Below are 27584 nucleotides of genomic sequence, written 5' to 3' on the forward strand. Positions count from 1 at the left end.
CAACCAGCCCTTCGATCAACTCCTCACTTAAACCCTTTCTTTCCCCGCACACCTATCAAGTCTCTGAGCCTGGATTTGAATCAAAGTCCTCCTGACTCTAAGGCCAGTGCTTTATTTGATACACCACCGTGGACCTCACTCTGACTACATCAACCAGCCCTTAGGCTTTAGGTCATCTCACCTGGTCAAGATCTCATCACTGAAACTCTGTGGCTCTGAGAAAGAAAGTGATGCTACTCACCTTCAAGTTGTGTCATCATGGTCCTCTTCAAAAATAAAATTCAAACACATACTTGTAATCACCTTGTGTCCCCAAACTCAGTTACCTTTTACTTACGCTTTCTTTTGAGTTCCATATTTCCTCACCCCACCCACCCAATGGCAGCACGCAACACTGAAAAAAAAAATTTTCTTTCTACCTCTCCACATCCAGAGAAATATGAACAGAGTTGGAATGCAGGGTGAAACAAACTACTTGCTCTTTTTTTCTTCCTTCTTTCTTGTTCATTCCATTCCTTCTCTTTCTTTAAAACTTAATACTCACTGTAAAGGTATTTGTACAACTTCTATTGGATTGCATGCTGCCATAGGGTGGGAGGGAGGAGGACATGGACAGAGAGAAAATCTCAAAAGCTTTTGGAACTAAATGTTGTAAACTAAAAAAGAAATAAATAATAAACTTTACACAAAATTGAAACCCAAGCTCTTAAATATCTTTTGACACTCTTAAATGGAGACCCAATCTTTTCCAGTAAGGCTAATACCTATTGATACTAGTGACACCCCATTGATACTACATTTCTTCTTCTACCCTGACCTCCTTCAGATTCTGTGACATGCAAATGAAACTCTTCTACTTCCATAAACACAGATATACATATTCATGCATCCTTTATTTTTCACTTAGCGTCCAACAGCTAAAGAGCTGCTGAAGCACAAATTCATTATTAAAAATGCCAAGAAGACATCATACCTGACAGAACTGATCGATCGGTTCAAGAGGTGGAAAGCCGAAGGACACAGTGATGACGAATCAGAGTCCGATGGCTCTGACTCGTAAGTGTGGCTGTGGCCTGGGATTGGGGGTCACTGGCTGGATGACTCTGAAAGTCTTCTGAAGTCAGAAATTATATGGGACACAGACAATTGGGCCATTTCTTTAACTGAATCTCTCCTTATGGCCCCTTATCTTTGTTACACAAACCGAAAAGTGAGTCCTCAGGATTGATTTTCAAAAGGAAATGATAAATCTGTAGGTCATCAGAACCATCTCAAAATTGGCCCCTAAAAAGTTACCTGAAATAACCTGAACCATACTTTTAAAACCATAGTACAATCTCAGTCACCCCATGTAGAAATTGCCACATTTCACTCCTGAAGAGATTACATGATTGGCATTTCTGTTGAGCTTAATATTTGCAAAACAGACATTTTCTATATATAGCAATACATATACTAACTGGATATGTTTACATGTTTATAGAAACCCAAGATTATTTTTATTACATTTCTAATTTACTTGTAGAATACTCTGTTTAGCTATACCAAAACAACTTTTTTACCTTGGCAGAATGGGCAAAAAAGCAGCCATTGAGATTCCTTCAGATTCCTGTTACCATTGTGTTATTCTCAGAGAACTTCACTGGGTTCTTTGGGGATGCAGTATATGCAATCTTATTTCACTAGCATTGTTTACTGATAATTATTGGAAAAAGAATACTTGTTGACAAAGAAAAAATAATTGGTGAGGTTATTTCTCTTAGGGAATGCAGCAACAAGGAAAATAATTCTCATCCTGAATGGACTTTTACTACTGTTCGGAAGAAGCCTGATGCAAAGAAACTACAGAATGGAACAGTATGTAGATGGTCTTTCCTACATAATGTGGTAAAATTATAATGACCACAAGTTGTTTGAACTGAGTGGCACCAAGCACCTCACTTTTGACAGCTTGTGGACTCTGGCCCTGCTAGGATTTCGGAGGATGGTTTGTGGAAATGTGGGTACATTGGGAGCTTCAGAGTTAAGACACCATCCTACCCCGGGGAAGGGGGGGTGGTTACGGAAGTGGAAATAAGATAAAATCCCTACCCCCTCAGGATACACCCTTATGTTCTTTTTTTAAACAAATGACTCCTGCTGGTTGTATTGCTTCTGTTAAAGGAAGAAGACCTTGCCAAAACACTGAGCTGCTTGTCTACAATAATCACACCTGTATTTGCTGAGGTAAGAACCATTCCATTATCTCTGGCTCTATCTTTTCAAGACAGTTTTTTAAATCTCATCGTACCACTCACTGGTCTCTGATTTAGTTGAAAGAGCAAGATACAAGTAATGCAAGCAGAACAAAGGCGATTGAAGAGCTTGAGAAAAGTCTGACAGTGGCCGAGACTACCTGTCCCGGAATTACAGATAAGATGGTGAAGAAATTGATTGAGAAGTTTCAGAAGTAAGTTTACTGGGTTATCCCCTTCCTGCTCCACTCTTGTTGGGGGATGTACTCTTCCTAGGCTTTGCCCTCTCAGAGTCTTCTGGAGAAGGTTCAATCTTCTCTCTCCAGTTTGGTTCCTTAGCTTCCCGTGGTTAACATCACACTCAAAGGTCACAGATGTATAGTCACAATATCCTCCCCAACTGAGAAATAATTTTTAGCTAGCATTTATTTAAAAACATTTGTTGACTATCTCCAGAACTGAAGCTCTAACTAGAAAGAATACTCTTTAAATCCAGGAGCTATGAATCAAGATCTGGACTGTTACAATTTGGCCTGAAGATAGCTAGCATTGCCTCTCCCAGTCATACGCTGTATATTTATAATAAATGAAAGGAGGGGATAAAGCTCTCAAAGGTTGCCTCATAGCTACAGTAGCATTTAAACTTTTTAAAATGAAAGATTGTAACACAACAGGCAATTTTAAAATCTCTTTTCCCCCCACACTTTTTTAATTCACAAAACCCTTTTAGTTTTGGAAATTCAGGAGTATCAGCTTCCAGTTTTTATCAAGAAAACATGGAAAAACCCATTTTCTTCCCTTGGCAATTTGCAAATTACAGTTGCTTGAACATTGATTTCTGCCACCCATCAGATTCAAAAGGACTTGAAGCAGATTGCTGAATCAGTTACTTCATAAAACAGATTAGAATTCTTTACAAAATTCTTCATTGATCCCATTTTTTCAATTTATAGGTTTTCCGTTAATGACTCATCCTAAGAAACTTCCCACTTTTGACTTCACTTCCATCCAGCTCCATTGAAATCCACCCAGACGACTTCAAGCTTGGCAGTGCTTACTTAGCTCATGAGCTCCCATGTGCCTTTTGGATCTTTGCAACATACTGAAGGTGAAGGATTTGGAAGAACCTACTCAACTATTTTGTGAGGCCAGAGATGGTTTTCTATTTTCAGGAGATGATTTTGTAAAGAAGTTTTAATATCATAGCCTCATCTGTGTTTATTCTGCTAAATGTTCAGCTCTAGTTGCGCTTTTTAGGCATCATCATTATTTTTAATAGGCTACACAAATCAATAGTATGTTCTTTGCTCCTTGGTTAACTATACACTGCTGAAACATACAGGTCCATCATAGCAATCGGAAATCAAATTTTTGTCAGTTATCCTCAAGAAGTTTCCATACCAGCTCTTCTCTCTCCTCCCGACCCCCAAGCAACAACCCTTTTACCTATCTTGGCAGGGAGACTGTTCCAGGTAGTACTCGCCTGCATAAAACAAGAGTTTAAAGTACCAGGAAAGGCAAGGCGTGAGAGCATGTGCTCCCCATTCTGCTTTTGGACCAGGACAAACAACTCAATGATTCCCCCCATTTGAGAGCAATAATATAGTGAAATAGTTTGCAGCTGATCTATGTAGCTACATCAACATTGCCTTTTCTAGAACAGGCTTTTTTCAAGTCTTATTTAAGTCTTGTCACAGTTAGAAACTTAGAGCAATACAGTTAGCTAGGGAAGGCTTTTGGCAATAATGTTCCAAATGCAGGCTGGCCGACCTTGTTGAAACATTCACGATGCTTGGCTTAGGGGGAGCTTGAAGAGGCTGAACATGTACCTAATACCTCCTCTTCCTCTGCAGCAACAGCCGCCAGTATGAGCAGAAATCCCACCAGCATTTATGTGTCTGTATAGGGGTTACGTTGGCTTGTGAAATGTTTATTTCCTTAGTATGTCCATAAGCATCATTCATTCATAATTTCAGAAAGGGTATTTTGAATATGTATTTCCTGTTAGTATACAAATAACTGAGTTAGAGGTATTCTTTCCCCAAAATAGTCTACAGTGAAGTAGAGTAATACTTTTCCCTCATAAAAAGTAGCTAAGATGATACAATTGCTTTTTCGTTATATTTATGGTACTTAGGGATCCAGTATGTATATTATGCTGAAATTCAGTACTTGTGGGATTGTTGGTGTACATTTATTTTTCACAAAGGTTCTGTGTTTATTGTATCATTTGGATCTGCACAATCTTGTTTTTGCACAAAAGTCTTGTAAAGAACCTGCATATTCTATCTGCCAAATATGAGAAAAAGGAAGGTGTGAAGGTGTAGGCGAACATGATCTGGGCAGTCAAGTGGCCATTGGGTTTTTTATGTAAGACACTTGAGTGTCAGAAAGTGCAGTGTTCTTCTGTATACCAAGGATAAGTTCTTTTCAATGGTGCCTACAGTGTAAAAAAGAAAATTACTTTTCATTCCTTGTTTTCGTGTTAAACAAATGGTTCTGTTGAAATTTTCACCTGCTGTGTAACTGAAACTCAATTACTTACAATTTATATCTATAAAAGTCTGGAGGTCATTTTTGAAAACAAGAGTGTTCTGGATTAAAATATTTTTGTATAAGCGACAAGTCATAAACACAGTTATCTAAAGCTTTACAAAATTCAAATAGTAATGTGCATTATCAGTATAGTTAATTAAGTCTAACTATTTAAAGTGTATGTTCACCCTGCCGGGGAGGTTACAAAAATAAATATTTTAATTCTGTAAACTTCCGTGACTTGTACTGTTCATGTTTGTGGTGGGGAATGGCTACCTGTCTCTCCTTAGAGGCTCTGGCTGGCAACCTGAAATCACTCTGAATAGCGGAGCACGTAGTCTTGCTTCTTATATTGGGCTTTACGGGGAAAAATAAAGATGACAGCGGGGAATTACAAGTTGGGAAAGAGCAAGGCATCTTAAGCTACCCTAAACATAAGTGTGCTGATTGTAAAGGTAACCAAGAAAGGGATACTGAGATACTTCACTGGCACATGAGATGTGAAAGAAACAGTCTTCTGAAGACTGTTGAGGGATGGGGGGGAGAGAGAGAGAGCCTTGTCCTTATGCTGCTGCTAATGGACAACCACCAAAGTCAACAAGTACCTCTTGAGGATGCCACCCAATTGTTCACCAGTGTCAGTCAGTTCTCAACCCTGACATAGAATAACAGTGCTAACAACACTATCAAACTTAATTTCCATTTAAAGCAATATATTCTAGTGAAAATTCTATTCTAGCTGGGGATACAGGGCACGTGTACCCTTCCACTAACTTCAGAATCCCTTTTCCCCTTCCTATCTCCCAACCACAGCAGAGGAAGGAATAGAAGAGTGGAGGGGCAGAAATGATAGCCACACTGGGGACCCAGGGTGCTCTGTAAGGAAGATGAGGGTTGAAAACATTTTGCCAGAAAGAAAAGTATTTTACAACTGCATCTGTCACTTACGCTAAAAAATAATTGCGTGGTTTCGGTGCAGTAAAAGATGCCTCCTCATCCGCTTCATCTAGTTGGAGACTGCCAGAAGACAAACGGATTCTGGCCATGGGTGATCTCACTGTTTTGTCATAGAAAGCATAGTAGTCGGGGTGAAGCATCTCTGGTTCAGAATCACTGGATTCACTACCCAAATACTGTTCAGCTACACTCTGACTCCTTAAGACCTCTGGAAACTCCTGCCGAGCAAACAGGGGTGTGAAAAAATCCGCTTTTCGACTTAGAGCAGGGCAAGGCCCCAGGGGTTGGAACTCTGAGCCAAAAGGAAAGCGGATGGTTTTCATGTCTGAGTGGCTGTGGGACCGTTTCGGGGTTTCCTCTTGAACCCTGTACTCAAAGACATCTTCCAGAGTTCTGTCATTGTCTTCCACACCCATGCTGGGGCTGTCCCCACTACTAGTCCTGGCCAGGGCTTCTTCTAGTTCCTGAAAGTCATGCTGAAAGGTCTCCCTTCTGGCATCATGATGGCTTCTTCTGGCAGACTTCCCTAAAGTGGCCATGGCTGGAGAACGACTGGGTACCTGGGGTGGCTGGTCTACATAAAAAAAGACTTGTGGAGGTACAATGTCAACCTGTTGGCTAACACCGGGAATACAAGGTAGATCTAGGTAGGTTAGCTGCCGCCTTGGGGGGCCAAGCCCTCTTGTGTTCCCAGAAGTGCTTGGGTTACCTTCAGCAAACTTGGAGCTTGGCTGGAAGGAGTTGAGAGGGCTCTTCTGCCTGTAGAAGTCATCAGGCTCAGGGTCAGTGCTGAAGTCAGGTTGGGTGTAAATGAAAGGGAAAGTTGAGCTGCTTTGGGACTGGTGCAGAAATGTGGGGTCAGCCTCTGGTCTGGAGCGCTCATACTCCGCTGCGAACATCACCTCCACTGTGGAATTCCTCCTCCTGCTGTCAAGTGTGGGCTCTGACACGTGTACTCCATTGACATTGTGGCCATATACAAGATGCAGATCTTCAACCTTGGGGGGGAAAGACAGGCAGCTTGTAGTGGGGCAAAGTTTGCAAGTAAACAGGGGATTCACAAAAGCACAGCTGTGGGGAAGTCTCAGAGCCCAGATTTTGTTTGCATATTGAATCATTTGTACATAAAAGATAAAAACCAATTGCCAGCCCATGTCAGGAATGTGCAGTTTCTAGGGCCAGCTACACTTCTTTTTTGTCTTCCATACCCTCGGCCTGGGAGGCAGGAGGCCTGGCTGTAGCCCAGACCTGTCACCAACTTACTACTTGACCTTGAGTGATTCACATTCCCTCCCTTTCTAGGCCTCAGTTTTCTCATTTGCCTTGCAAGTAAGGGGGATAGAGCAAATTACACTAGATTATCTCCAAGGCCTCTTTCATCTCTCAAACTCTTACTTGTGTGCAGAACTGCTTTTGATTTACGTGAAGATATATGAGTTTATGGACCACATAATGAATGAATATGGGCTGCTAAATCTTGGGGGTGGGGGGAGGAGGATAATAAATGTCACTAAACTCAACTTGAAGCAAATCCGTGAGTATCAAGGGAACAGCAAATGTCTTCTCTGAAATTGAGTTTCAAAGCCATAAAACAAAAATGCTTCAAAACCTTTTATTCCTGGTAGACCAGAACATTCTACAAAGAAAAATAGTCAGCCTTTAACTCTAGAGACAGTTGCACTTTGTGCATTTTGGGAGGAGTCCACCTACTTTGGCCGCTCGGCCCAAAGGGCACTGGTCCTTTCCTGAATGCCCCCTTGGATTGCAAAAGCTAAATGTGCCATTAGAGGTGTCTGTCTGCTCCAGTGAAGAGCCTTGAGAGAAGCTGACAGATTCCCATGAACTGTGGAAATGGTAGCATGGGACAAATTGCACTGTGCTAAATGAATAAACTTTACCTGCTTGGCCACATCTGAGAGGAGGTCCGGGGATGATCTACACTGTCGCTCATGGTATTGAGATGGGTAATGTTTCCTGAAATCCCCAAACAGAAGAGTCATGGGCTTGTGACCACAAAAGTACAGAGAAACCAAAATTCAGCCCAGAGACACTGAATCCCTACCTCTCAAAGGGTAAGCTCTTCAGCCTGCCTTTTTTCCCGTATTCCAAAAGTTGCCTTTGGGTTCTTCCACTAATAAAATGAAGATATACTTGTGTTAAGCAAAGAACCATTTTTCTTCATTATTATCTTAGTTGAAATACAGTAAACTTTTAAGCATTGGGGCCTATACTCACTATTACTATTGAAAGAAAAATACATACACATTTGAGTAAATATAAAACATATTAAGTAAAGTAGTTGGGGGGAGAGGCTGGGAAACCTCCAATATTCTGAGATTGGAGGTAGCGGCGAGGAGGGAGCAAATTCCAGAGTATGAGGGGCAAGCATGGAGGTGGGAAATGGAATGTCTCAAAATAAACTTCAAACCAAACTAGAAGATAGTTGAGGCTGAGACTAAGTTGCAGAAAAGATACTAACCTGCTTTGGTAGAGGGAGTTCCCATAACAGTGAAATTACAGGTCAAGTCCCTAACACTAATTAAAAGCCTGGAATCATTAAGAAAATGTTAAATTATCCCATTGGTTCAAAGTGTATGGCTCATATGCCTAAAATGTTTGAAAGGAAAAGGTACGCCATCCAAGAGTGGGGAAGTGGACCACAAGACAACGGGAAAATGCTGAATAAATGTGGCAATATGTTAGTGGAAAGAACACTTCATCTGAGAGGACCTGGGTTTGAATCAGAGCTCAGCCTTTGTCATTTTGGGCAAAGTGCTTCCTCTCACCCAAAATGAGAAAGCTGTACTTAATGGTTTCAGCTTTCCCCAGATCCAAAAGATACACAATCCAGCTAACAATTTCTATACCCTTCAAAGCATCTGTAGCTGACTTAATTTTATGTCCCAGCCATTCTGAAGGATGAGCAGATTGACACTAGGCAGACCAAAAGGAAACTCAGCAAAGCAGCCTACATACAAGTACATACAGAACCAACCCCAACTTAGTGGAATTGACTTTTTTTTTTGCTTCTAGAACAAAGACCCCAGTTTTGTGATTTTAGCTTTTTCCAAAATAAACTTTAAAAACATTACCTATAGGGGAGTCTAGGTGGCACACTGAATAGAGCACTGGCCCTGGAGTCAGGAGGACCTGAGTTCAAATCCAACCTCAGACATTTAACACAAAAATTAGCCATGTGACCTTGGGCAAGTCACTTAACCCCAATTGCCCCTTCAAAAAACAAAAACAAAAACCATTACCTATACCGGAAACTTGAGCCCTTACTGCAGAAGAATGTTTTGGGTTTTGATTTGGGTTCTTCAGAGAGTCTAAAAAAGGCATGGTACTCAACACATGTCTTCCAGAATGCTTTGCACGCATCCCTACTGGCCATGGTAAACTCCAACGTGTCCTTATACAACACCTGCATGATTCAGATAAGACATTACTTCAGAGTCCTTGAGAATTTCCTGTTCGGTTTCTTCCCCTGTAAAGTCAGGGTGTCCAACTAGATGACTCGTGGACTTTCTATGGAAGCAACATGAGCATCCCCACTCTTCCTACCAGCGGTACTTTGTGCAGGCCCTTGCCCTCCCTGGATTTCAGTTTTCTCATCAGTAAAATAAGGGTTCAAATATTTTAAGTCTCATAGAGTGACAAGGATCAAGTAAGACAAAAGATTTGGAAGGACTTTGTACACAGAAAGTTCAATGCAAATGAAGGAATTCATCATAGTAGTATTTTATAGATGGCATTGAGTTGAATAATTCAAACCAAAGGCAAAGGAATATAATTCACCGCCCAGGTAACTTTGTGTTGAAGGCTGTGTCTTACTGGGTGTTACTGTTTAGTTTTCACCAAAGCTTGTGATGGAATCAAAATTCTTATATACCTTCCTCCTTTCTTTGGAGAAGTATGGGACTAGGGGTATGGAATGTGGAATACAGTGGAAGATGAGACAGTTAAGCAAAGCAGACAACAACCACAGGGCTGGGCTCACTAGGGGTGGGGGTGTCCTGGAATGACTGGGATGTAAAAATGGCAAACTCATTTTCCAAGCTGATCTGACTTCCCCCAGGGTACATTTACACCTGGCTGGACCATGTGTAACTTCACTGGCAGCCTCAGAAGGTTGTTCTGTGGAAAGCACTTGCTAAGTTACTAAAATGTGAGCTGTTGGTATTTCCTTAGATGAATACAATGGAATGTGGACCCACCTGCTTTGGAATTTCCCCACAGGAAAATAACCACTAGAGCTTTCGTTTGGACCATGAGAATTTGCATTCACAGGCTCATTACACCTTAGAAAGTCAAAGAAGAGGGGGCCAGCCCACATTAGCAGTTCCTGCTCCAACCATGTACACTGGGTGTGTGCAAAAGCGTACTCAAGTCAGAAACCAAATGACCACAATTAGAAGACACTTACCGAAACGTTCGAGTGGAGTTTGATCAGAAAATGCTTTCTCTTAAAACTCAGTTTACGGATTTTAGCCCAATTGAAAGTATTAATCTTTGTATTCCCCTAGAATGAAATATATTGAAGAATTGTAGATATATGTCAACACCCCCACCCACAGCCAGATTATTATTCTAACAGGCTCCTAATTGGTCTACTCCAGAGATTCCCAAAGTGGGTGATATTCTCCCGGGGTGGAGGGGTGCCCCCCCTCTGGAACAATCCAGGGGGTTGGTGGGTACAATTGTGGAGCTGAATAAAAATAAGTGAGTAGTGTAAGCATAAGCTAAGAAGAGAAGAAAATTTTGAAAAACCATTCATATACATTTCATCTTATGTATAAGAGTTAAAGTTGTAGTGATTACATTATTTTCCAAATAAACATACAAAATTCAAGTTATAACCGATCAATGGTCAAGTCTGCCGACACGTCTTAACAAGCGAGTGTTATAAGGCCAGTGTGTCGCATATTGTTGGGAAATCCAAAATGCATTGGGAAGAATATGTGCGTGTAATGAACTGTTTGTAATACTATACAGTCACATAATGCAAGAGTGCATCATCAAAATTTCAATGCTGAAAAACAAATTTACAATAACTTATTAAATTTAAGATGCATCATTTTTTAAAAAATTATTTTAAGTTTTTTGAAATGATATAAATTGTTTTTTAAAACTATAAAAATATTTTAAAAAGTAGATTTCTAGGGGGGCACTGAGTAACTTTTTTTTTAAGGAGGCATGAGGTCAAATAAGTTTGGGAACCTCTGGTCAAGTCTTTCTCCCTTAGATCTATTTTGCATTTATTCTACATGCTTATTACATATATACTTCTCTTACCTCATTAGCATCTAAGTTCCTTTAGAGTGGGGATTGTTTCATTCTTTATACTTTTTCCCCTAGCACATAGTAGGTATTTACTTGATTGATTGGTCCTTCATAAATCTGCCAAAATAAATACTCTTCCTAAGACACAGTTTTGATCTCACTTACTAGTGCCTCTAGGATAAAATGCTTTTGACTTTCCACGGAGCATCAGTCCTAAATATGTTCTCTTTGCCCCCAGCCTTCTCTAATGCTCTGGAGATCATTTCTAGATTCACCTCTAATAGCTGCCTCTTCCCAGGTCTTACCTTTGCTGGCTCCTTCGTGCTTGCAGTAAGGCAGTTCTCTTAGGCCTCATAGGTCATAACCTCACTACCTACTACATTCAGAGAGGGCCTTGAATCACATGGCACCCTGAAATGACCTCTTTCCAGTCAGAGATTGCCTGGACTCATCCCACAATAGTTAACATACTCCTAGCTTCTATACTAGCCTCATTCCTGTGATTCTGAGCCCCAATTCCCCATCCCACACTTCCGGCTCCTTTTATTTTCATCTCCTCAACCCTCTACCTCCCAAATGTTCCACTCAGATTTAACCCTTTTCACTGGGTTCTCTAGACTGTCTGCTCTAAAATGAACACGTTTGCTTTCTACCTTCTCCTGGTTCCCTCTTGTTGATATGACATCTCTGGCCACCCTTTCCAGGCCTAGTTGTACTCCTACACCACCACCCCCCACTTCCAAACTGTCCCTCTATAAGTATCACTCAGTCACCTCTCATTTATGCAGAGGTTTATGCAATCTGAATTTATCAGCCAATCAAGATTCTTATGTCTATTACCTACCCACCCTCAGGACATTCTCCTTCCTTGCCTCAATGAGTTCAGTGCCTGGCTCACAATCCTTCCATCCTAACTCTTAACTTCATACTAGGAGCCTTCAGTCATCCTCTTGCAAATGCCAATTTTCAATCTACTCAGTTCCCATGACCAGTTCTCTACCCACCCCCCACCACAGAATGGTCATCTCCTGTATGTTATCATCATTCCACAGTGGTTCTACTTCCAAATTCAGGAACTCTGCTTTATATGATCATGTCTTCTATCATTCTACATCTCCCTTTGCCTAATGACCCCTCACACTGCTCTTGATCTTCGCCAATCTTCCCAACCCTCAGTTCTTTCCTGGGCCATGACCCTTGAACTGGATATAGTTTCCTCCCTTCCCTATTGTGACAGCTTGGTGAATCTGCTGAGTCTAACTTGAGTCCCTTGTCCTATTGACAAACATGTCTCGCCATACCCCAACCTTGTATTAGTCCCAGCATTCCATGGAGAAAATCATAAGATTGTGTTGATTGACTCTATTATGAACTTATGATACACAATCTCAACTGAGCATTCACTACAAGGAAATCCTTTTACACCTATCTCCCTGATCAATTCACTCTCCCACTCAGGGGTGACTATCCCAAACCTTCTAATCCCTCCTCAGGGCACCTACTGTGCCTCCTTCAACCCTCCCAGCTGTGGACTTGGCCTCATGCTTCATCCAAAAAAAGCAAAGAGGCCACTCACAGAGAGCTTTCTTTTCTCACATCACTGATTTCTTTTTTAAACTCCTAGGTACTATTGACACCACCCCTCCTGTCTTCTCCAGGAGAGCTCTCCAGTTTGCCAAGCTCAATTTCTACCACAGCCAAAACACTCCCACGTCTCGCTCATCTTCAAAAACCGTGACCTGACCATTGCAGCTAGTTCTTGTCCAATCTGAGGCCAAACTTCTTGAGAAAGTCACCCAAGATCAGTTGCTCTGCTTCCTCTCCTCTCACTCTCTTCTACAGTCTCAGCAATCTGCTGCCAACCTCATTCTTCAACTGAAAGTGCTCTCTCCAGAGTTACCAATTATCACTTGACAGCCAAAACCAATGGCTTTCTTCTCAGTCCTCATCCTTCTGGACCTCTGCAGCCTGGAACACTTCATCTCCCCTTTGCCTTGATAACCTTTCCCCTGAGTTTTCAAGACTCTGGTTCTCCTCCTCCTCATCTAATGGCTCCATCTCAGTTTCCTTTACCAGATCATCCTCCACATCATGCCTCTAAGCATGGGTGTCCCTCAGGGTTTGGTCCTGCACCCTCCACTCTTCTCTATGCTGACGATTCCCGCATCTATACAGTGCAGTTTTAAAGCTATATATCCAGCTCTAACTGAGCTCCACCCCACCAACTGCTCTTGAAATGGGATATCCTGGAAACACGTCCAAAACTGAACTCATTGCCTTTATCTCCAAACTGTGCCCTCTCCTGAACCTCCCTGTCACTGCCATCCTCCCAGTAGTCCAGGTTCCCGGCTGCGGCAGCATCCCCAACTACTCACTGCCACTGACAGTGCTGCCCTCTGGTTCAGGCCCTTAGCATCTTATGCCTGGGGCATTACAGTAGCCTTCTGATTGGCCTTTACCTACTCCACCCATTAAGCTGCCAAAGTGATTTTCCAAAGGCTTGGGTCTGACCATGAAACCCTCTGTACTCAATAAACTCCAGGGGCTCCCTCCCTCCAGTATAAATAACCAATTATGCTTGGCTTTCTTCCCAACTTGGCCCCTCCCTTTCTAACATTTTTACACTTAACTCTCCTCCACATACTCTATGATCCAAAGTCAGGAAACATGTTGTATGCCCAGAACAGTCATCCCCCTATGCCCATGGGCTTCCTCATCACCTTTGCCTCCTGACTTCCCTAGTTTCCTTCAAGAATCAGATGAAATTTCACCTTCTGCAGGAAGACTTTCTTGCCCCTCCCCCCTCAACTGCCAAGGCCCTCCCTCTGAGATGGCCTTACATTTACACTATATATATCTTGTATGTACATGGTCATCTGCATGTTGTCTCTATTAGTATAAAAGTTTATTGAGGGCAAGGACCATATTTCTGCCTTCTTTGTATTCCTATTCCCAAGAACAGTCCCTGGGACATAATAAACATATGTAGACTGTCATGTAAGGTCTACCACAATCTCATTCCTCCAACTTACCTCTGCAAACCTATTTTACACATGGGAAATGGCAGCTAAATTGATTCCTGGGCTGCTCCCCAAGCTCAGTTTCTTAGTTCTAGCCTGTTTGCATTGGCCTGAGTGTAGCATGCCTGAAATGTTCTCCCTCCATCTTCCTTCAAGGCCCAGCTCAGGCATAGCCTTCCCTGAACCACTGAGCTTAAAGCACTCTCTCTCATCTTTTTTCCTCAAAGTACTTTGCTTTGCCTGGACTACTCTCTCCTTTGGCCCTCTTACTTCTTCCACTACACTATACTTACCACTGAACATGTTCCTCTCCCCTCAGTAGAATGTAAGCACTGTTGGGGCAGAAACTCATAATTATTGTCATTGTGCACTCAGTGCCTTTCATGTAGCTGGCATTAGTAAAGGTTTGCTTGTATGGAACAGATTGTTCTTTTCCCTCCCTAGCTGGACAGAGATTTGGAAATAGAAAGGTAGGAAGGAGGCAAAATTGCTGTCGTTCCTACCCAGTACAATAACTGATTTTTATAATAATGACAATGAATCATCAAGAAAAGGTTAAATCACTACACTGATTTGAACACAAGGTTCCTTCCTCTCTCCTTCTCTTAGAGAGAGCAAAAGCAAGAGAAAAAGAGAAGGGTTTTTTGAAAGGAAAATAAAATCTAGCTATATGCTGAAAAATAAGCCTAGCTCTAGGCCACCCTGAGTTTTCTGTCTGATGAAAGGTCAGGGTAAGAATCGTGGCCTACAATCAGACCACTCTCAGAATACTCTATTTTAAAAAGGCAGAGAAGGATTTGTTTGATAGTGGAAAGGCTCCAAAAGATCATGGCTTGTAACTTAAGCTAAAAATGAAGGTATTTAGAGCTATTCTAGAACAAGGCAGAAAAATCACTAATAATAATAGGTCCCACATCCCTAAATTTACCAAAATCATTCCTCACAACACCTCTGTGGGATATACAACACAAAAAATTATTATCCCCGTTTTACAGATGAAGTTTGAAGAGTTGAAGTAACTTGCCTAGAATCACATAGCTAGTGTCATAAGTGAGATTTGAACCTGGATCTTTCCTAACTCCAAGTCCAATGTTTTTTCCTCTATATGATTTTGCCTAAAAAGAAAATATCCCAGTGGGAAGAAAATCCTTGGTCATAAGAGTAACTGTTAACATTTTAACAATATGATAGTCAATTTGAGACTGTTGGCACCTGATGGAAAGAGTCTTGCATTTTGGAGTTAATGTGAGAGTTCACAGACACAGAATCAGAGAAATGGAGGATGGAAGGGACCTCAGTGGCCCACCAGTCCAACTTCTACATGAAAGGAATCCAATCCAATACTGCTGAGACTATGAGAAGATATCCAAGGAACAGGAACCCTCCCTCTGCCAAGGCAGGCCATCCCACTTTGAACAGATCTCACTGTCAACCTAAACCTATCTCTTAGCTCCTTCTACCAAAGGCCCCAATTTCTTCTCTCTGGCTTCTCCTTCACATGACAGCCTTTACATACAGCTACTATGGCCCACCTGAGTCTTCTCTTCTCTAGGATAAACATGCCCTCAAGCTGATCATCCTATGGCAAGGACTCAAGGCCCTTTGCCATCTTGGTTGCCCTCTGGACACTCCAGCTTAGATCAATGTCCTTAAACAAGAGTGCCTAGAACATCACACAATAATCCAGATGGGATGTGACTCTACTATTGAGACCTTAGGCAAGTCATTCTCTGAGCCTCAGTTTCCTCATCTGGAAAACAAGGAGATTCAAGAAGTAGTATGGTACAGTAGAAAGAGTACTAGATATTGGCCTGGGTTCAAATCCCAGCACTGCTGCAAACAACCTCTGGGTAAGGCACTTTCCCTCCCTGCAACTCAGCTTTCTCATCGGTAAAGTAAGGCTGTTGGATTAAGAGATGATCTTGAATGTCTGTTCTAGCTATGAAATCCTGTGATCTTCTAAAACCAAATCCTCTGGAGCTCCAAAGCCTATCTAGGAACTGGGTGTGAGAGAGAGATAGCAGTTCCCTCAGAGCAAAGGAAAACACCCTTACCCGTAATACCAGCACTCCCATGTGAGCAACAGCCAAATGAATCTGAGTCCCTTCACCATCGCTAGCAGGGTGAGGTCTGATCCCATACATCTCAAGCTTCCTTGCTATGTCCAGGAGTTGGATGTCTGACTCTGCAGGGCTCTTACCACTGCAAGGGAAAAAGAAATATGAACCTTCCAACTTTGCTAGAGGGACCTCTCCCCCACGCCCTCTCTCCCCAACCCTCCAGCCCAGCAACAGCTGACCAGCAACTATAAGAGAGAGACCTAAACCCTGCTCCACCAATTATCTGAGAATCCTGATCAGGTTGTGAAGAAGTCAAAAGTCAGTGGCCTTAGCAGAAGGAGTTCCTGGATTTGGAATTCCATCTCTGGTCTGGCTTACTTTGAACTAGCTCCTTGCCCTTTCTGGTCCTCAATTTTTGAGCCCATAAAATGGGATTGATAATACTTGCCCTATCAACCTCATGAAACTGTAAGGAAGGTACTTTGGAAATAGTAGTCACTTGCTATGTGACCCTGGGCAAGGTCCAATCCTGCCATATACACTGACTAGATTTAAGACTTTGAATGTCACTTATCTCTAGGCTTCAGTTTTCCTTATTTGTAAAATGGAGGGGCAGTTAGGTGGAAGATAGCAGTGGCTAGATGGCTCAGTAAATAGAGCACCGACCCTCGTGTCAGGAGGACCTGAGTAAAATGGGGGAGTTGGACCCAGTGACATCTAAGATTTCCTCCTACTCTAAATCTAAGATCCCAAGTCACTGCCCCTCTCTGAGCTGCCGTTTTCTCATCTCTAAAATGGAGATCAGAGGGTCACAGATTTAGGGTTACAAGTGATTTTCTAGGTCATCTAAGTCTACGTGGACCAGAGGTCTAGAGGTCATCTAGGCTAGTAGGGTCTAACTCAAATAGGAACAGAGGCCACTAAACCATACACAAGAGCCTGTGGGGCACACGTTGACTTGCTTTTAAAATGCCATATTATCTGTATTTTCATTTTGTTAAATATTTCCCAATTGCATTTGAATCTGGTTTGGGTCACCCTTGGAGTGCTGTGGGCTACAGTGCATGTCTGACACCTCTTGTCTAGTCTAACTCTCTCAATTGAGGCCCATAGAAATGAAGTGGCTTGTCCTGGATCACACAGCAATCGATCAAGCTGGGATGTGACAATGATACTCGTAATTAATATCTATAAAATGCTTTGGAGCTGCAGAAACACCAGCTGCCTCTACTATGCCTATATCAGAGCCCCAAGCTGCTCCTTTCCAATTGTATTTTCCAGGACTGCTTTGGACTGAACCATTAGTTCAGGGCTGATGAAGGCAGGCACTAATTAAAGTACTCACATGTGTCTTTGATGAAAGTGCAGGATCTTGCTGTCTAAGCCACCCTGGTTAGGTAAGTAGTGGTTTTGTTCCAGATGCTTCCTGTCTGTTTCTTCATGAAAGTCACCCAGCTCCGCTGGGGTGGGGATAAGAGGGAGGGAGAAAAAAGAGAAAAAGAAAGCCATGTCCCAGCTGATGACTTAGGCCATTTCCTCTCCTTAGAAGAGTCCCCTGGGAGGTTGCTTTAGAGTCAGTCTGCTGCTAACCAAGGGCAAAGGCACTCACTGGCATCCCCAGCATTCTTGCTGCAGATCAATTCTGACATGGTGGAGCCTGGTCTCAGAAAGCCCAAGTCCTATTAACACAATCCAGACCTTGAGATGTCAGCGGTTCAAGTCGAACCTTGTTATTTGAGCATTACTGGTTCTGTCAGATACTCATGCTTTCCCCTCTGCCTCCTCCCACCTCTGTTCTCCCCACTCCTAACCCACCCGCCTTTTGATCTCCACCTCCTTCCCACAGGATGACAGGGCAGCCAAAAGAGCACAGGCCATCTTGGCCTGCATTAAGAATGGCAGTTTCTTCAGCTAGGGAGGGGATGGTCTGCTGATCGGATCACACCTGAAGGACTGTGTTCACTTCTAGGACTGCATTTTTTATGGGGGAGAAGGCAGATAAAAATCTTAAAAATTCAGTTTTATTTTTAACTTTTTTCACATAACATCAATCTATTTTTTCTCCCTACCACCCTCACCCCTCACCACCATGAAAAATAAAAAATATAAACAAAACTCTTGTAATAAATATGGATTCCCTCATTGGCCACGTCTCTTTCTGTACCCTGAGCCTGCCTCTGGAATCCTGGTTGGTAACTGCATTAATCAGAGTTCTCAAGTGTCTTTACAATGTGTGGTTATTATTCTCCTGGATCCGCTCCATCAATCTGCATCAGTTTCTATGAGCTTCCCCAGGTTTCTCTGAAACCAACTCCTTCTCCATTTCCTCTATCACCACAGTATTCTATCACATTCATATACCATAACTTGTTCAGCCATTCCCCATTTAATGACTATTGCCTCACTTTCCAATTCTTTGCCATGACAAAAAACAGTTGCTATAAATATTTTTGGGCAGATTAATTGATCAATACAGATTTCTTAAATATCTACTATGTACCTGGCTCTTTCTTTAATCTCTTTGGGGTACAGGCCCAGTAGTGGATTTCTTCAAGTCAAAGGGCACACATGGTTTAGGACCTTTGTGCATAATTCCAAATTGTTTTCCAGAATAGCTGATCCAATCTCAGCTCCAATGATGTATGGATGTGCCCAATTTTGTATCTGCCCTCTAACATTTTTAAGTTTCCTTTTTTGTCCTCTTTGCAACTCTGATGGATGGAGCCTCAGAGTCGCTTTCCTTTGTATTTCTCTAATTATTTGTGATGTTGAAACTTTTTTTCATGTGGCTACTGATAGCCTGTATTTCTTCCTTTGAATACCACCTTTCATATCCATTGACCATATATCTATTGGGGAATGTGGGCCCCACATTTTTGGAAGAACAATGACTGACATGAGGAAGTGTACCCAGAAAAGAGCAACCAGGATAGCTAAAGGCTTTCAGATGATGTCACATGAGGATTCATTGAAGGAACTAGAGATAATTAGCCCAGAGAAGAGAAGACTCCAGAATGAGATAGTTCAAATACAAACAAGTATTTGAAGGGCCCTAATATGGAAGAGGAATTACCCTTTCCCATTTTAGCCCCTGAGGCCAGATCCATGGACAATGGGTACAAACTGTAGATAAACAAGTTTAGGAGGAATGGAAGGAAGATCTGTTTGTCAACAGTCAGTCAACAACCAATTGCTAAGTACATTTGGAGGCTAAGGACCTGGTTTTGAAGTCATCTCTTAGCCTTAACCTCTCTGGGCCCCAGTTTCCTCCTGTGTGAAAGACCCTTTACAGTTCTAAGTCTATGATCTTTGAACACTTCAAAGTCTCAAAGACCCCTACTATGTACTCTCACCCCAAATCTTGTCCTCTCCAGACTGAACACATCCCCAGTTCCTAATTCCTTGAACTGATTGATGCTCATATGGAAAGAACTTGAAACCATCCACTATCCTGTATGCCTTCCTCAGGATGCTCACAACTTTACCAATGTTTTATCTGAATATGGCACTTAGAAATGGACACGATGTTCCAGATGGTGGCTGTCTGAAGCAAAGTGCAGTGGGACCCTCACCTGCCCCGTTAAGAATGTGAGAACTGGAAAGACACCTCAAGGGTCAAACCCAGCCTGAACTAGAGTCCCTTCTACAACATCCCTGAGGAAAGGTCAGCGTCCAACCTCAGTGCCTGAAGGCCTCCAGGGGGAGGGACTTTGCCCAGTCATTAAGGCTAAATGGGCCTCTATGCAACTAATATCTCTTAAGCAGGCTAAGGACTGGTTAGGTTTTTTGGTTGCTATGTCATCACCCTCCTCACCCACCATTTCTCAGGTTGCTAAGACCCCTCCCCACCCCCCACACACACATCCCTGGGCAATTAATCAATCAATCATGTGTTCCTAAGCTCCTGTGGAGGGGCAAAGGCAGATCTCCCTGTAACAACATAGATGCTCTATATGTAGCAAGCAACCTTTGTCCAGGTCATGGTTTGTTTTTTATCCTCTGTCCAGCCTAACAAAGAAACTGAGTATGAATTATCCTGCTAAGGGAGAAAACAGAATAAGGGCTTATATACTAAGGAGAGGGCAGAGGAGTACAGATTTAGAGCTGGAAGGGACCACAGAGGTCATCTAAGCCAAATCCCTTATCTTACAGATAAAGAAACTGAGGCCTTAGGCCAGGTCTACACAACCTGAAGGCTGCCAAAAATCCTTTGGTCTGCTGCAAATGGCCCATGGACCACAGGTTGTACAGGCCTGCCCTAGGTGTACAAGTGACTTGCCCAAAGTCACACAAATAGGGAGCAGCAGGGCTGGGATTTCAACCCAGGCCCTCTAACTGCAACTTTTGTGGTGCATGTGTATGTATCTGTGTATGTGTGTATATGTGTGTGTATGTATGTATGTGTGTATGTATGTATCCCCCCACGTGTTTTCTCACTACATCAGTTTTCATTTCTAAAAGTCTCAGATTATAATTCATTATATATTCATTCCCCTTTCTGGGCCTTAGTTTCCCCATCTATACAAAAAGAATAGGGTGTTCTACTGAATTCAACAATGATTAGGTGCCTACCATGGAGAAGGAGCCGAGGATAAAAAGATCCAAACTGACACAGTCCTTGCCTTCAGGTAACTTAGAATCTAATGGAAGGGGAGGGGAGGAGAAGTATTCTAACATGAATACAGAGAAGTGGAATACAACCAAGGGTGTGTTGGTGTTTAACAACTGGTTCTCTGGGAAAAGAAAATGTGCCCATAACATACTTTTCAGTTTAATCGGCATGATTTACATTGTCTCTAGACTTAGGAAAGTGATAGAGACAATCAACAAAACCAGCTCGGATTTGTACTGTTGGTCAATTTCCAAGGTACAAATACTCCCACCCAAAATTTCACCATCGGCTCTAAGGAGCAGCCCTCAGAGCTAGGGAGTGCTAGGAAACAAAGCAAAGATACACACAAAAACCTGAAGATGCAGAGAGTCCCAACTACTGAGGAATTCTGGGAGAGCTGCATAGACGTAGTGGCCATGTAGGGTCTTGAAAGACGTCTAGGAATGGTAGAAATAAGGAGGCATTTTCCAAGAAGGGATCATGAGAACATAGATCTGAAAATATGATAATAGCTAACCTTTCTAAAGTTCTTTAAAGTTTGTGAAATGCTTTCCATGTGTTATCTCATTTGATCATCACAAGAATTATACGATATTCTCATTCCTAATTTAGGAACAAAGAAAGTAAGGCCGAGAGGACAGTGACTTGCCCAAGGTCACATATCTAACAAGGTAGGATTCAAACTCAGACTTTCCTGACTCCCTGATTGACTCAGTTTACTTGGGGGGGAGGTCATACTAATACCTAATTAGTGACATGGTACATATAGAGGGTTGGCATCTGTGCCAGGAAAACTACCCACTCATTATTCATGTCCTTCTTCTACCATATGTGGCCTTGGGCAAATCATTAAAACTCTTGGTGCTTTGAGAAACTCCCTGATGTTGTAAGTTAAAGAAAAGGTATTCAGATTCCCCACTCAGAGCTACATAGCCATATGATGACCACAGCAAGGCCAGCTAGGACAGCAATGATTTGCTTTTGTCTTAAGAAATGAGAGTTGGGAGCATTTCTTGCAAACTCCTATAAAGAATTAAGTTGAATTTTGAGAAGAAAAACTGGAAAATGATTGAATGCTTCATCACGCCAGCCTCTTGAGCCTCTTGTGGGGACGAGTATGTGCTAAGGTGCCATCCCTGTCAGGCTGGGATTATCTGGGCCAACACAGCTGAGCAGGGGATAACTCAAATCAAAAGACAGGGGCCAAAAGCTTTGGGCAGCTCAGCCTGTCTGCAGTCAATCTATCTCCTCCCATCCAATTCTGTTTGGCTTAAGCAAATAAGATGAAGGACTTTAGGTGGCTTTGCTTCTCAGGACAAGACAGATCTGACAAACGGGCCCTGAATGCTGCTAGCTCAAAGCTGTAGGGTCTTGTCAAGTCTCTTCCTTCTGTGGGACTCAATTTTCTCATTTGTAAAATGAGGGGATTGGACAAGATGATCTCTAAGAGCCCTTCTAGAATTCTGATCACAATCCTATTATTAATAGTTTGAGGTTGAGAAACAAGGTGGGACAAGAAGAAAAACACTGGCCCTGAATTCAGAAGGCCCGAGTTAAAATCCCATTTCTGATGCTTACTGCCTATATTACCTTGAGCAAGTCCCTTCCCCTACCTGGGCCTCAGCTTCCCCTCCTATAAAATGAGGGGGCTGGATTAGATGGCCTCTGAGATTCCCTCCCTCTCTAGAGCTATGGTCCCTTATAGTTAAACAACCTGTAATTTTAGGAGTTTGCTTATTCCCTGCATCAACACAGATCAAAATCCTGCCTTAGATTTAAGTGGGAGACTCTGGGTAAATCACTTAACCTCTCTGACTTGCAGTTGCCTCATCTGTAAAATGGATAGGTATATTGGGATATTGGGTATAATAGTAGCACCTATTTCCCTAAGCTGTAGTGAGACTCAAAAGAGATGATATATGGAAGTGCTTGGTAAACCTGAAAGTGCTAGATCAATGCTAGCTCTAGCTATCATCACAGTCTGGGCCCAAACCTTCATGTGGTATACTATGCTATAGCTCTCTGAACTTTACTAGGGTGGACCTTAAACAAACACCCTACAGTCTACTGTAGGGCCCATCTGCAAAGCCTTTCCAGCTTGGTACGGCCTATCAGAGGAGTTTACACTTGGCTTGCCTAGACTTTGAGAAGCCAGATTCACCTCCACAATGAAGGGCTGTCACAGAGAGGGCACAGCTGGACATAATACAATATAATAATAACACAATATAAAGAAACACTCCCCAGAGTAGAGGATGCCCACTCAGGGAGTTCGCCATCACTGTAGGCCACCATTCCCTTTCTCAAGGATACTGTCAGGGATGGTCAGAGGCAGGCCTAGGTGGCCTCTGATCTCCTTTCCAGCTCAGAGTGGCTAACATCCTCTGGATGCAGTGTGGTTCATAGTCAGCTGCTCTGCTCCCCTATCAGACTGGCCCCAGCTGAGGAGGTACCGTCTGAATCATACTTGTCTCCTCCTACATCCTTCAGTGGGCCTGGCCACACCCCCACTGAAGGTGCTCCCCAGTCTCTACTTACATTGTAAAATGTGAGACACCAGCAAGGCTGTGCAATTGTCACTGCATGGAAGCCTTCCTTGGGCCAGATCCTTCTTGATTTGAAGGGCAAATAGATACCTGTGTGATAGAAAGCAGGCCTCAGTACAATTAGCAGGCAAGTCCCCTGGAGAAAGCAAGAACAAGAACACCACTTTGTTCCTTCCCACAGATTCAAGCTGATTCGAGAACAAGCACTGCCATGACCCTGGACCTGGCTTTGGCCTGGGAGTCCAGACACCCAGGCTCAAGGCCCAGCTCTATCACTGCTTGCATGACAAAGGACAAATCACTTTCCCTCTCTGTCACCTGGTGGGTTATTCCCTTACAGTGTTGATGAGATGGCCAGTACGTAGAGTCACAGCCCAGGTGATTTAATGTTATGTTGGTCTTATATTAACAAATCATGTTTCTATACTGTTTAAAGATTGGCCCAACACAGTCCTTGCCAATAGCCCCGGGAAGGAGATAGTACCAGTTTTTTTTAGCCCTATTTTACGGAGAAAAAGGATTTAGCCCAAGGTCACTCAGTCAGTAAGTGAAAGAGCTGAGGTTTGAACCTAAGCCTTCTGCCCACAATTGCAGTCAGCTTCCCAGGATGTCCCATTCAGAGGTGGCATGATCTCTGAGGCAGGAAGGCCTGGGTTCAAGGCCAGGCTCTAGCACATGAACTGACCAAGGCATATCACCATCAGTACCCCTAGGCACTAGGATCTTAGCAGAACAGGTTTTGCTCAATATTTTGGAAACCAAATTTCAATGTAGTTCATCCCTTTTGTGATCCTGCATTTTATGCACTTAAAACCATTATTCTGAGAAGGGGTTCACAGGTTTCACCAAACTTTCTAAGGGGACTATGATGCAAAACAGATGAAGTCCCGCTCTAGGCCTAAGAGGTATGTGGCAATTGGTGATGTGTATTGGTGGCTCCCTAGGTTGATGAAATGGCAAGTCAAAATTATCAAGGTGCTAGCATAAGCCTCACTCCCTCTGTCATTTCTTGCCTTTAAGCACAGCCACATTCCCTACAGGAAAGAAAGCCATACATCTGAGAACAGGGTCTGTAAGCCATGTTTCTCCTACTCAAAGGCTCACATATTGCCAGATGGATGACCTTTGGCCCACACTCTTTAGCCCATGCTGTTATGAGGATTCTAGAGCAAGACTTCCTAACCTGGGGTCACGAACTTATTTAAAAAAACATTTTGATAACTATATTTCAATGTAAGTGGTTTCCTTTGGCCTCTAGGCTCACAATGTGGGTGTCATCCATACTTCCTCACTATCTCCTTTATCCCCCACATCCAAGCTGCTGCCAAGGCCTGTTGAGTTTACCTTTGCAACATGTCCTCAATAGGCCCCCTCCTCTCCTCTGACACTGCCCTCACTCTGGTGCAGGCCCTCATCACCTCACACCTAGACTATCACAACAGCTTGCTGGGGTAGCTGCCTGCTCCAAGTCTCTCCCCACTCCAATTCATCCTCCATTCAGCCACCAAAGTGATTTCCCTAAAGATCACATCTCACCCTTGCTCAGTAAACTGCAGACAGTATTTTGTTTTGTGTGTTTGCAAACGTGATTCTGATGAAGGTCCATGTGCTTCACCATCCTGCCCAAGGGGCAAAACAAAAAAGGTTAAGAATTCTTGGTCTAGTGAGTCTTTCCTTCCATTATCCACAATTAGAATTTAGGTTCAGTCAAAATGAGGTTTATTTTGGTCTAGTTTAATATAGTGGCAAGAGTGAGATTCAGTATCAGCAGACCAGGGTCTGAATACATTTCCCATGCACACACTTATTGACTGTGTGACCTTTGCCAAGACCTTTCCCTTCACTGGACCTCAGTTTCCTCCTCTGTAAAATGAGGTAGGATAGGACTAATTTCCAAGGTACCTTTGGGTTCTGAAGTCTATAATCCATGCTATGTCTATAAACCATGGTACATATGAGGATTGATAAATCCAAATCTCATCTAGACATCAGCACACATATGAAATCATGGCAGAGTTGCCATGATATGATGACTGTGTGCTGGGCTATGCAAGTTTCCATGGGGCTATCATGGCTATGGTCCTGTACCCAGCAGTTGGGCCAAAGGAGGAAAGAACAAATAAGAGACTGCAGGAAAATGGTTTTCAAAGAACTTTTCCAGAAAAAGAAGTCACATCTTTTGAGGGGAGTGTGCACTTATACAGGCTGAGGAACCAGGGTGGTATAGCAGATTCTCAGCACACAAAACTTTAGATCAGATACACCAAGGTCTAGTCTCCTCTCTGCTACTTACTAGTGATCTTTGGGAGAGTCACATCCCCTATTTAGGCCTCGGTTTCCTCATCTGTAAAATGGGCATAATGATAATTTCACCTCCTGCCCCCCAGCACTGTTATGAGGAAAGTGCTCTGTAAATCATAAAGTGTACTATAACTGGTTATTATCTTTATTAACCAACTTTAAAGTACCCTGGAAATGTAGGTCATCACTGTTGGGAGGTAAGACTATAGGGTATATTGATATTGACATTACTGGAGAAAATATTTTGTAAAAAACCAAAAATATTGATGAGACAAATCTAGCCCACTGGCAGCCATTTGTCATTAATTATTTTCTCTCCCACCTGCTGCTGTCCCTGGTACCTACATATACCTACTGCTTTCGATGTCCACTGAAATCAGCTTGAATCAAAGAGAGGAAATGGAATTTTGCACAAAAAATTAGTCATCCACAGGTTCATATGGACAAGATTAAGGTTTGCATGCCCAACCAGGTCACATGGGGTGGGGGAATGGGCAACATCCTCCCACATATACTAAAGATGGCACATGCCTGATGATCCTTGCTGTTAGTAGGCACCCAGACCTTGTGTTACCTGGTGGCCACTGATGCCGTGCCTCACCATCCCCTGGCAACCCAGATGAATGGGCTCCCAACTTAACGTCCTGAATAACTGACTTCTGCTGCAGATGTTGGATTCAAAGGTCATGTGTACAGTAGTGGTGATAGTTTAGGGGGAGAAATAAGGACAAGGATGTTCTTTCTTCCCTTCCTGTCTCCCCTCCCCACTAGAATGACTAACTCCAAGCCTTCCATTCATGCAATGATTTCACAATATAAGGGCCTCAGCCTACATGAGGAAGTACAATAAATACCTTGTCAGCTCGTCTCTCAGGTGTCCAGGATCCACTGGGAAAAATTTCACCATAAATTTGAAAAGAATCTCCTTAGGGTCTTAAAACACAACATCTTCATAAGTTTAATTTAAATGCCCATCAAGAACACTTATATATCTTTACACAGTCATTGTCCATTCCTCCCCACCAACCCCTGCCCCAATTCAATCAGTTTTCTCCCTTCTAGATTTCACTCAGGTTAGATCCTGATCAAGATATACACTCCAGGAGGGCTATAGCATGTGCTGTATACAGTAGGAACTTAATAAAGGGCCACTCAACTGAATTACCTCAATGTTGTATTTCCCCAAGAACTGAACACAGTGCTTAACAAATGTGGTGAATGAATTAATGACTAAGGAATCAGAATCATAGCACCTAAGAACCAGAAGGGATTTCTGAAGCCAGCTGGCACTTCACCAAGAATCTCCCATAACACCCCCAACAAACAACTGTCTAGCCTCTGCTAGACAAGGAGAATCCACTACTTCAAGTACTGCTTAGGGGATATTTCCTTACATCAATCTGTCTCTCAACAACATTCTCCCATCATTCCTAGCTCTCCTCCCTGGAGCCACTGTCCTTCAAACACTCCAAAATGTCACATGACTATATCCCCTCTAAGACTTGTCTTCTTTAGGCTAAATACCCCTAATTCCTTCAACAGAGCCTCTTATGTCAAGTGATATGAAGGCCTTTCACTATCCCAGTCACCATTCTAGTTTGGTTATGTGTTTCCTAAAACGTGGTGTTCAGGACAAAAAATCTCCAGGAGTAGCCTGACCAGAGCAAATTAAAATGGAATGATCATTTCCCTCATCCTGGAAATGCTATGATAGCATTAGCCCCTTTCTTTGGGCTTTCCTTTAACACTGCTGACTCCTATTTAGCTTGTGGTCCACTGAAACCTCCCAGACCTTACCTCACCTCCTAGACTGTACACTTTTCAAGTTGACTGTTTGAACCCAAGTGGTGAACTCAACTTGTATCCTTATGAACTTTCATTTATTCAATCTGGCTCACAATTTGAACCTAAAATCTTTTGTGAGCCGCTAGCTGGTGCTGTGGATAAAGCACCAAGCCTGAAGTCAGGAAGACCTGAATTCAAATTTTGCCTCAGATGCTGTATGACCCTGGGCAAGTTACTAAAAAACAAACAAA

At 42.7% G+C, this 27584-nt stretch overlaps 2 protein-coding genes across 9 annotated transcripts in view; one reads left to right on the plus strand and one right to left on the minus strand.

Annotated features, from left to right (window-relative positions):
• The window catches only part of STK26 (serine/threonine kinase 26), a 63526-nt gene extending 58522 nt beyond the window's left edge, over positions 1-5004 (plus strand). For all 3 annotated transcript variants that reach the window (XM_069074079.1, XM_069074078.1, XM_069074077.1), the window contains 5 exons: positions 908-1056; positions 1764-1857; positions 2164-2226; positions 2313-2449; positions 3188-5004. In XM_069074079.1, coding sequence (XP_068930180.1) covers positions 908-1056; positions 1764-1857; positions 2164-2226; positions 2313-2449; positions 3188-3212 — 468 coding nt within the window. In that variant the 3' untranslated portion in view covers positions 3213-5004. The remainder of the gene's footprint in view (positions 1-907; positions 1057-1763; positions 1858-2163; positions 2227-2312; positions 2450-3187) is intronic.
• A 116-nt stretch (positions 5005-5120) lies between these two features.
• Positions 5121-27584, minus strand: part of FRMD7 (FERM domain containing 7) — a 97413-nt gene continuing 74949 nt past the window's right edge. For all 6 annotated transcript variants that reach the window (XM_069074073.1, XM_069074070.1, XM_069074075.1 and 3 more), the window contains 9 exons: positions 26403-26481; positions 23240-23337; positions 17435-17549; positions 16084-16231; positions 10153-10248; positions 8987-9150; positions 7789-7857; positions 7625-7700; positions 5121-6724 (listed from right to left, as the gene is read on the minus strand). In XM_069074073.1, coding sequence (XP_068930174.1) covers positions 5714-6724; positions 7625-7700; positions 7789-7857; positions 8987-9150; positions 10153-10248; positions 16084-16231; positions 17435-17549; positions 23240-23337; positions 26403-26481 — 1856 coding nt within the window. In that variant the 3' untranslated portion in view covers positions 5121-5713. The remainder of the gene's footprint in view (positions 6725-7624; positions 7701-7788; positions 7858-8986; positions 9151-10152; positions 10249-16083; positions 16232-17434; positions 17550-23239; positions 23338-26402; positions 26482-27584) is intronic.

This window comes from Petaurus breviceps, unplaced genomic scaffold, assembly GCF_028583685.1.
Source record: "Petaurus breviceps papuanus isolate PSGF00001 unplaced genomic scaffold, PetGlider_PUasm1.0 90881, whole genome shotgun sequence".
NCBI lineage: Eukaryota > Metazoa > Chordata > Mammalia > Diprotodontia > Petauridae > Petaurus > Petaurus breviceps.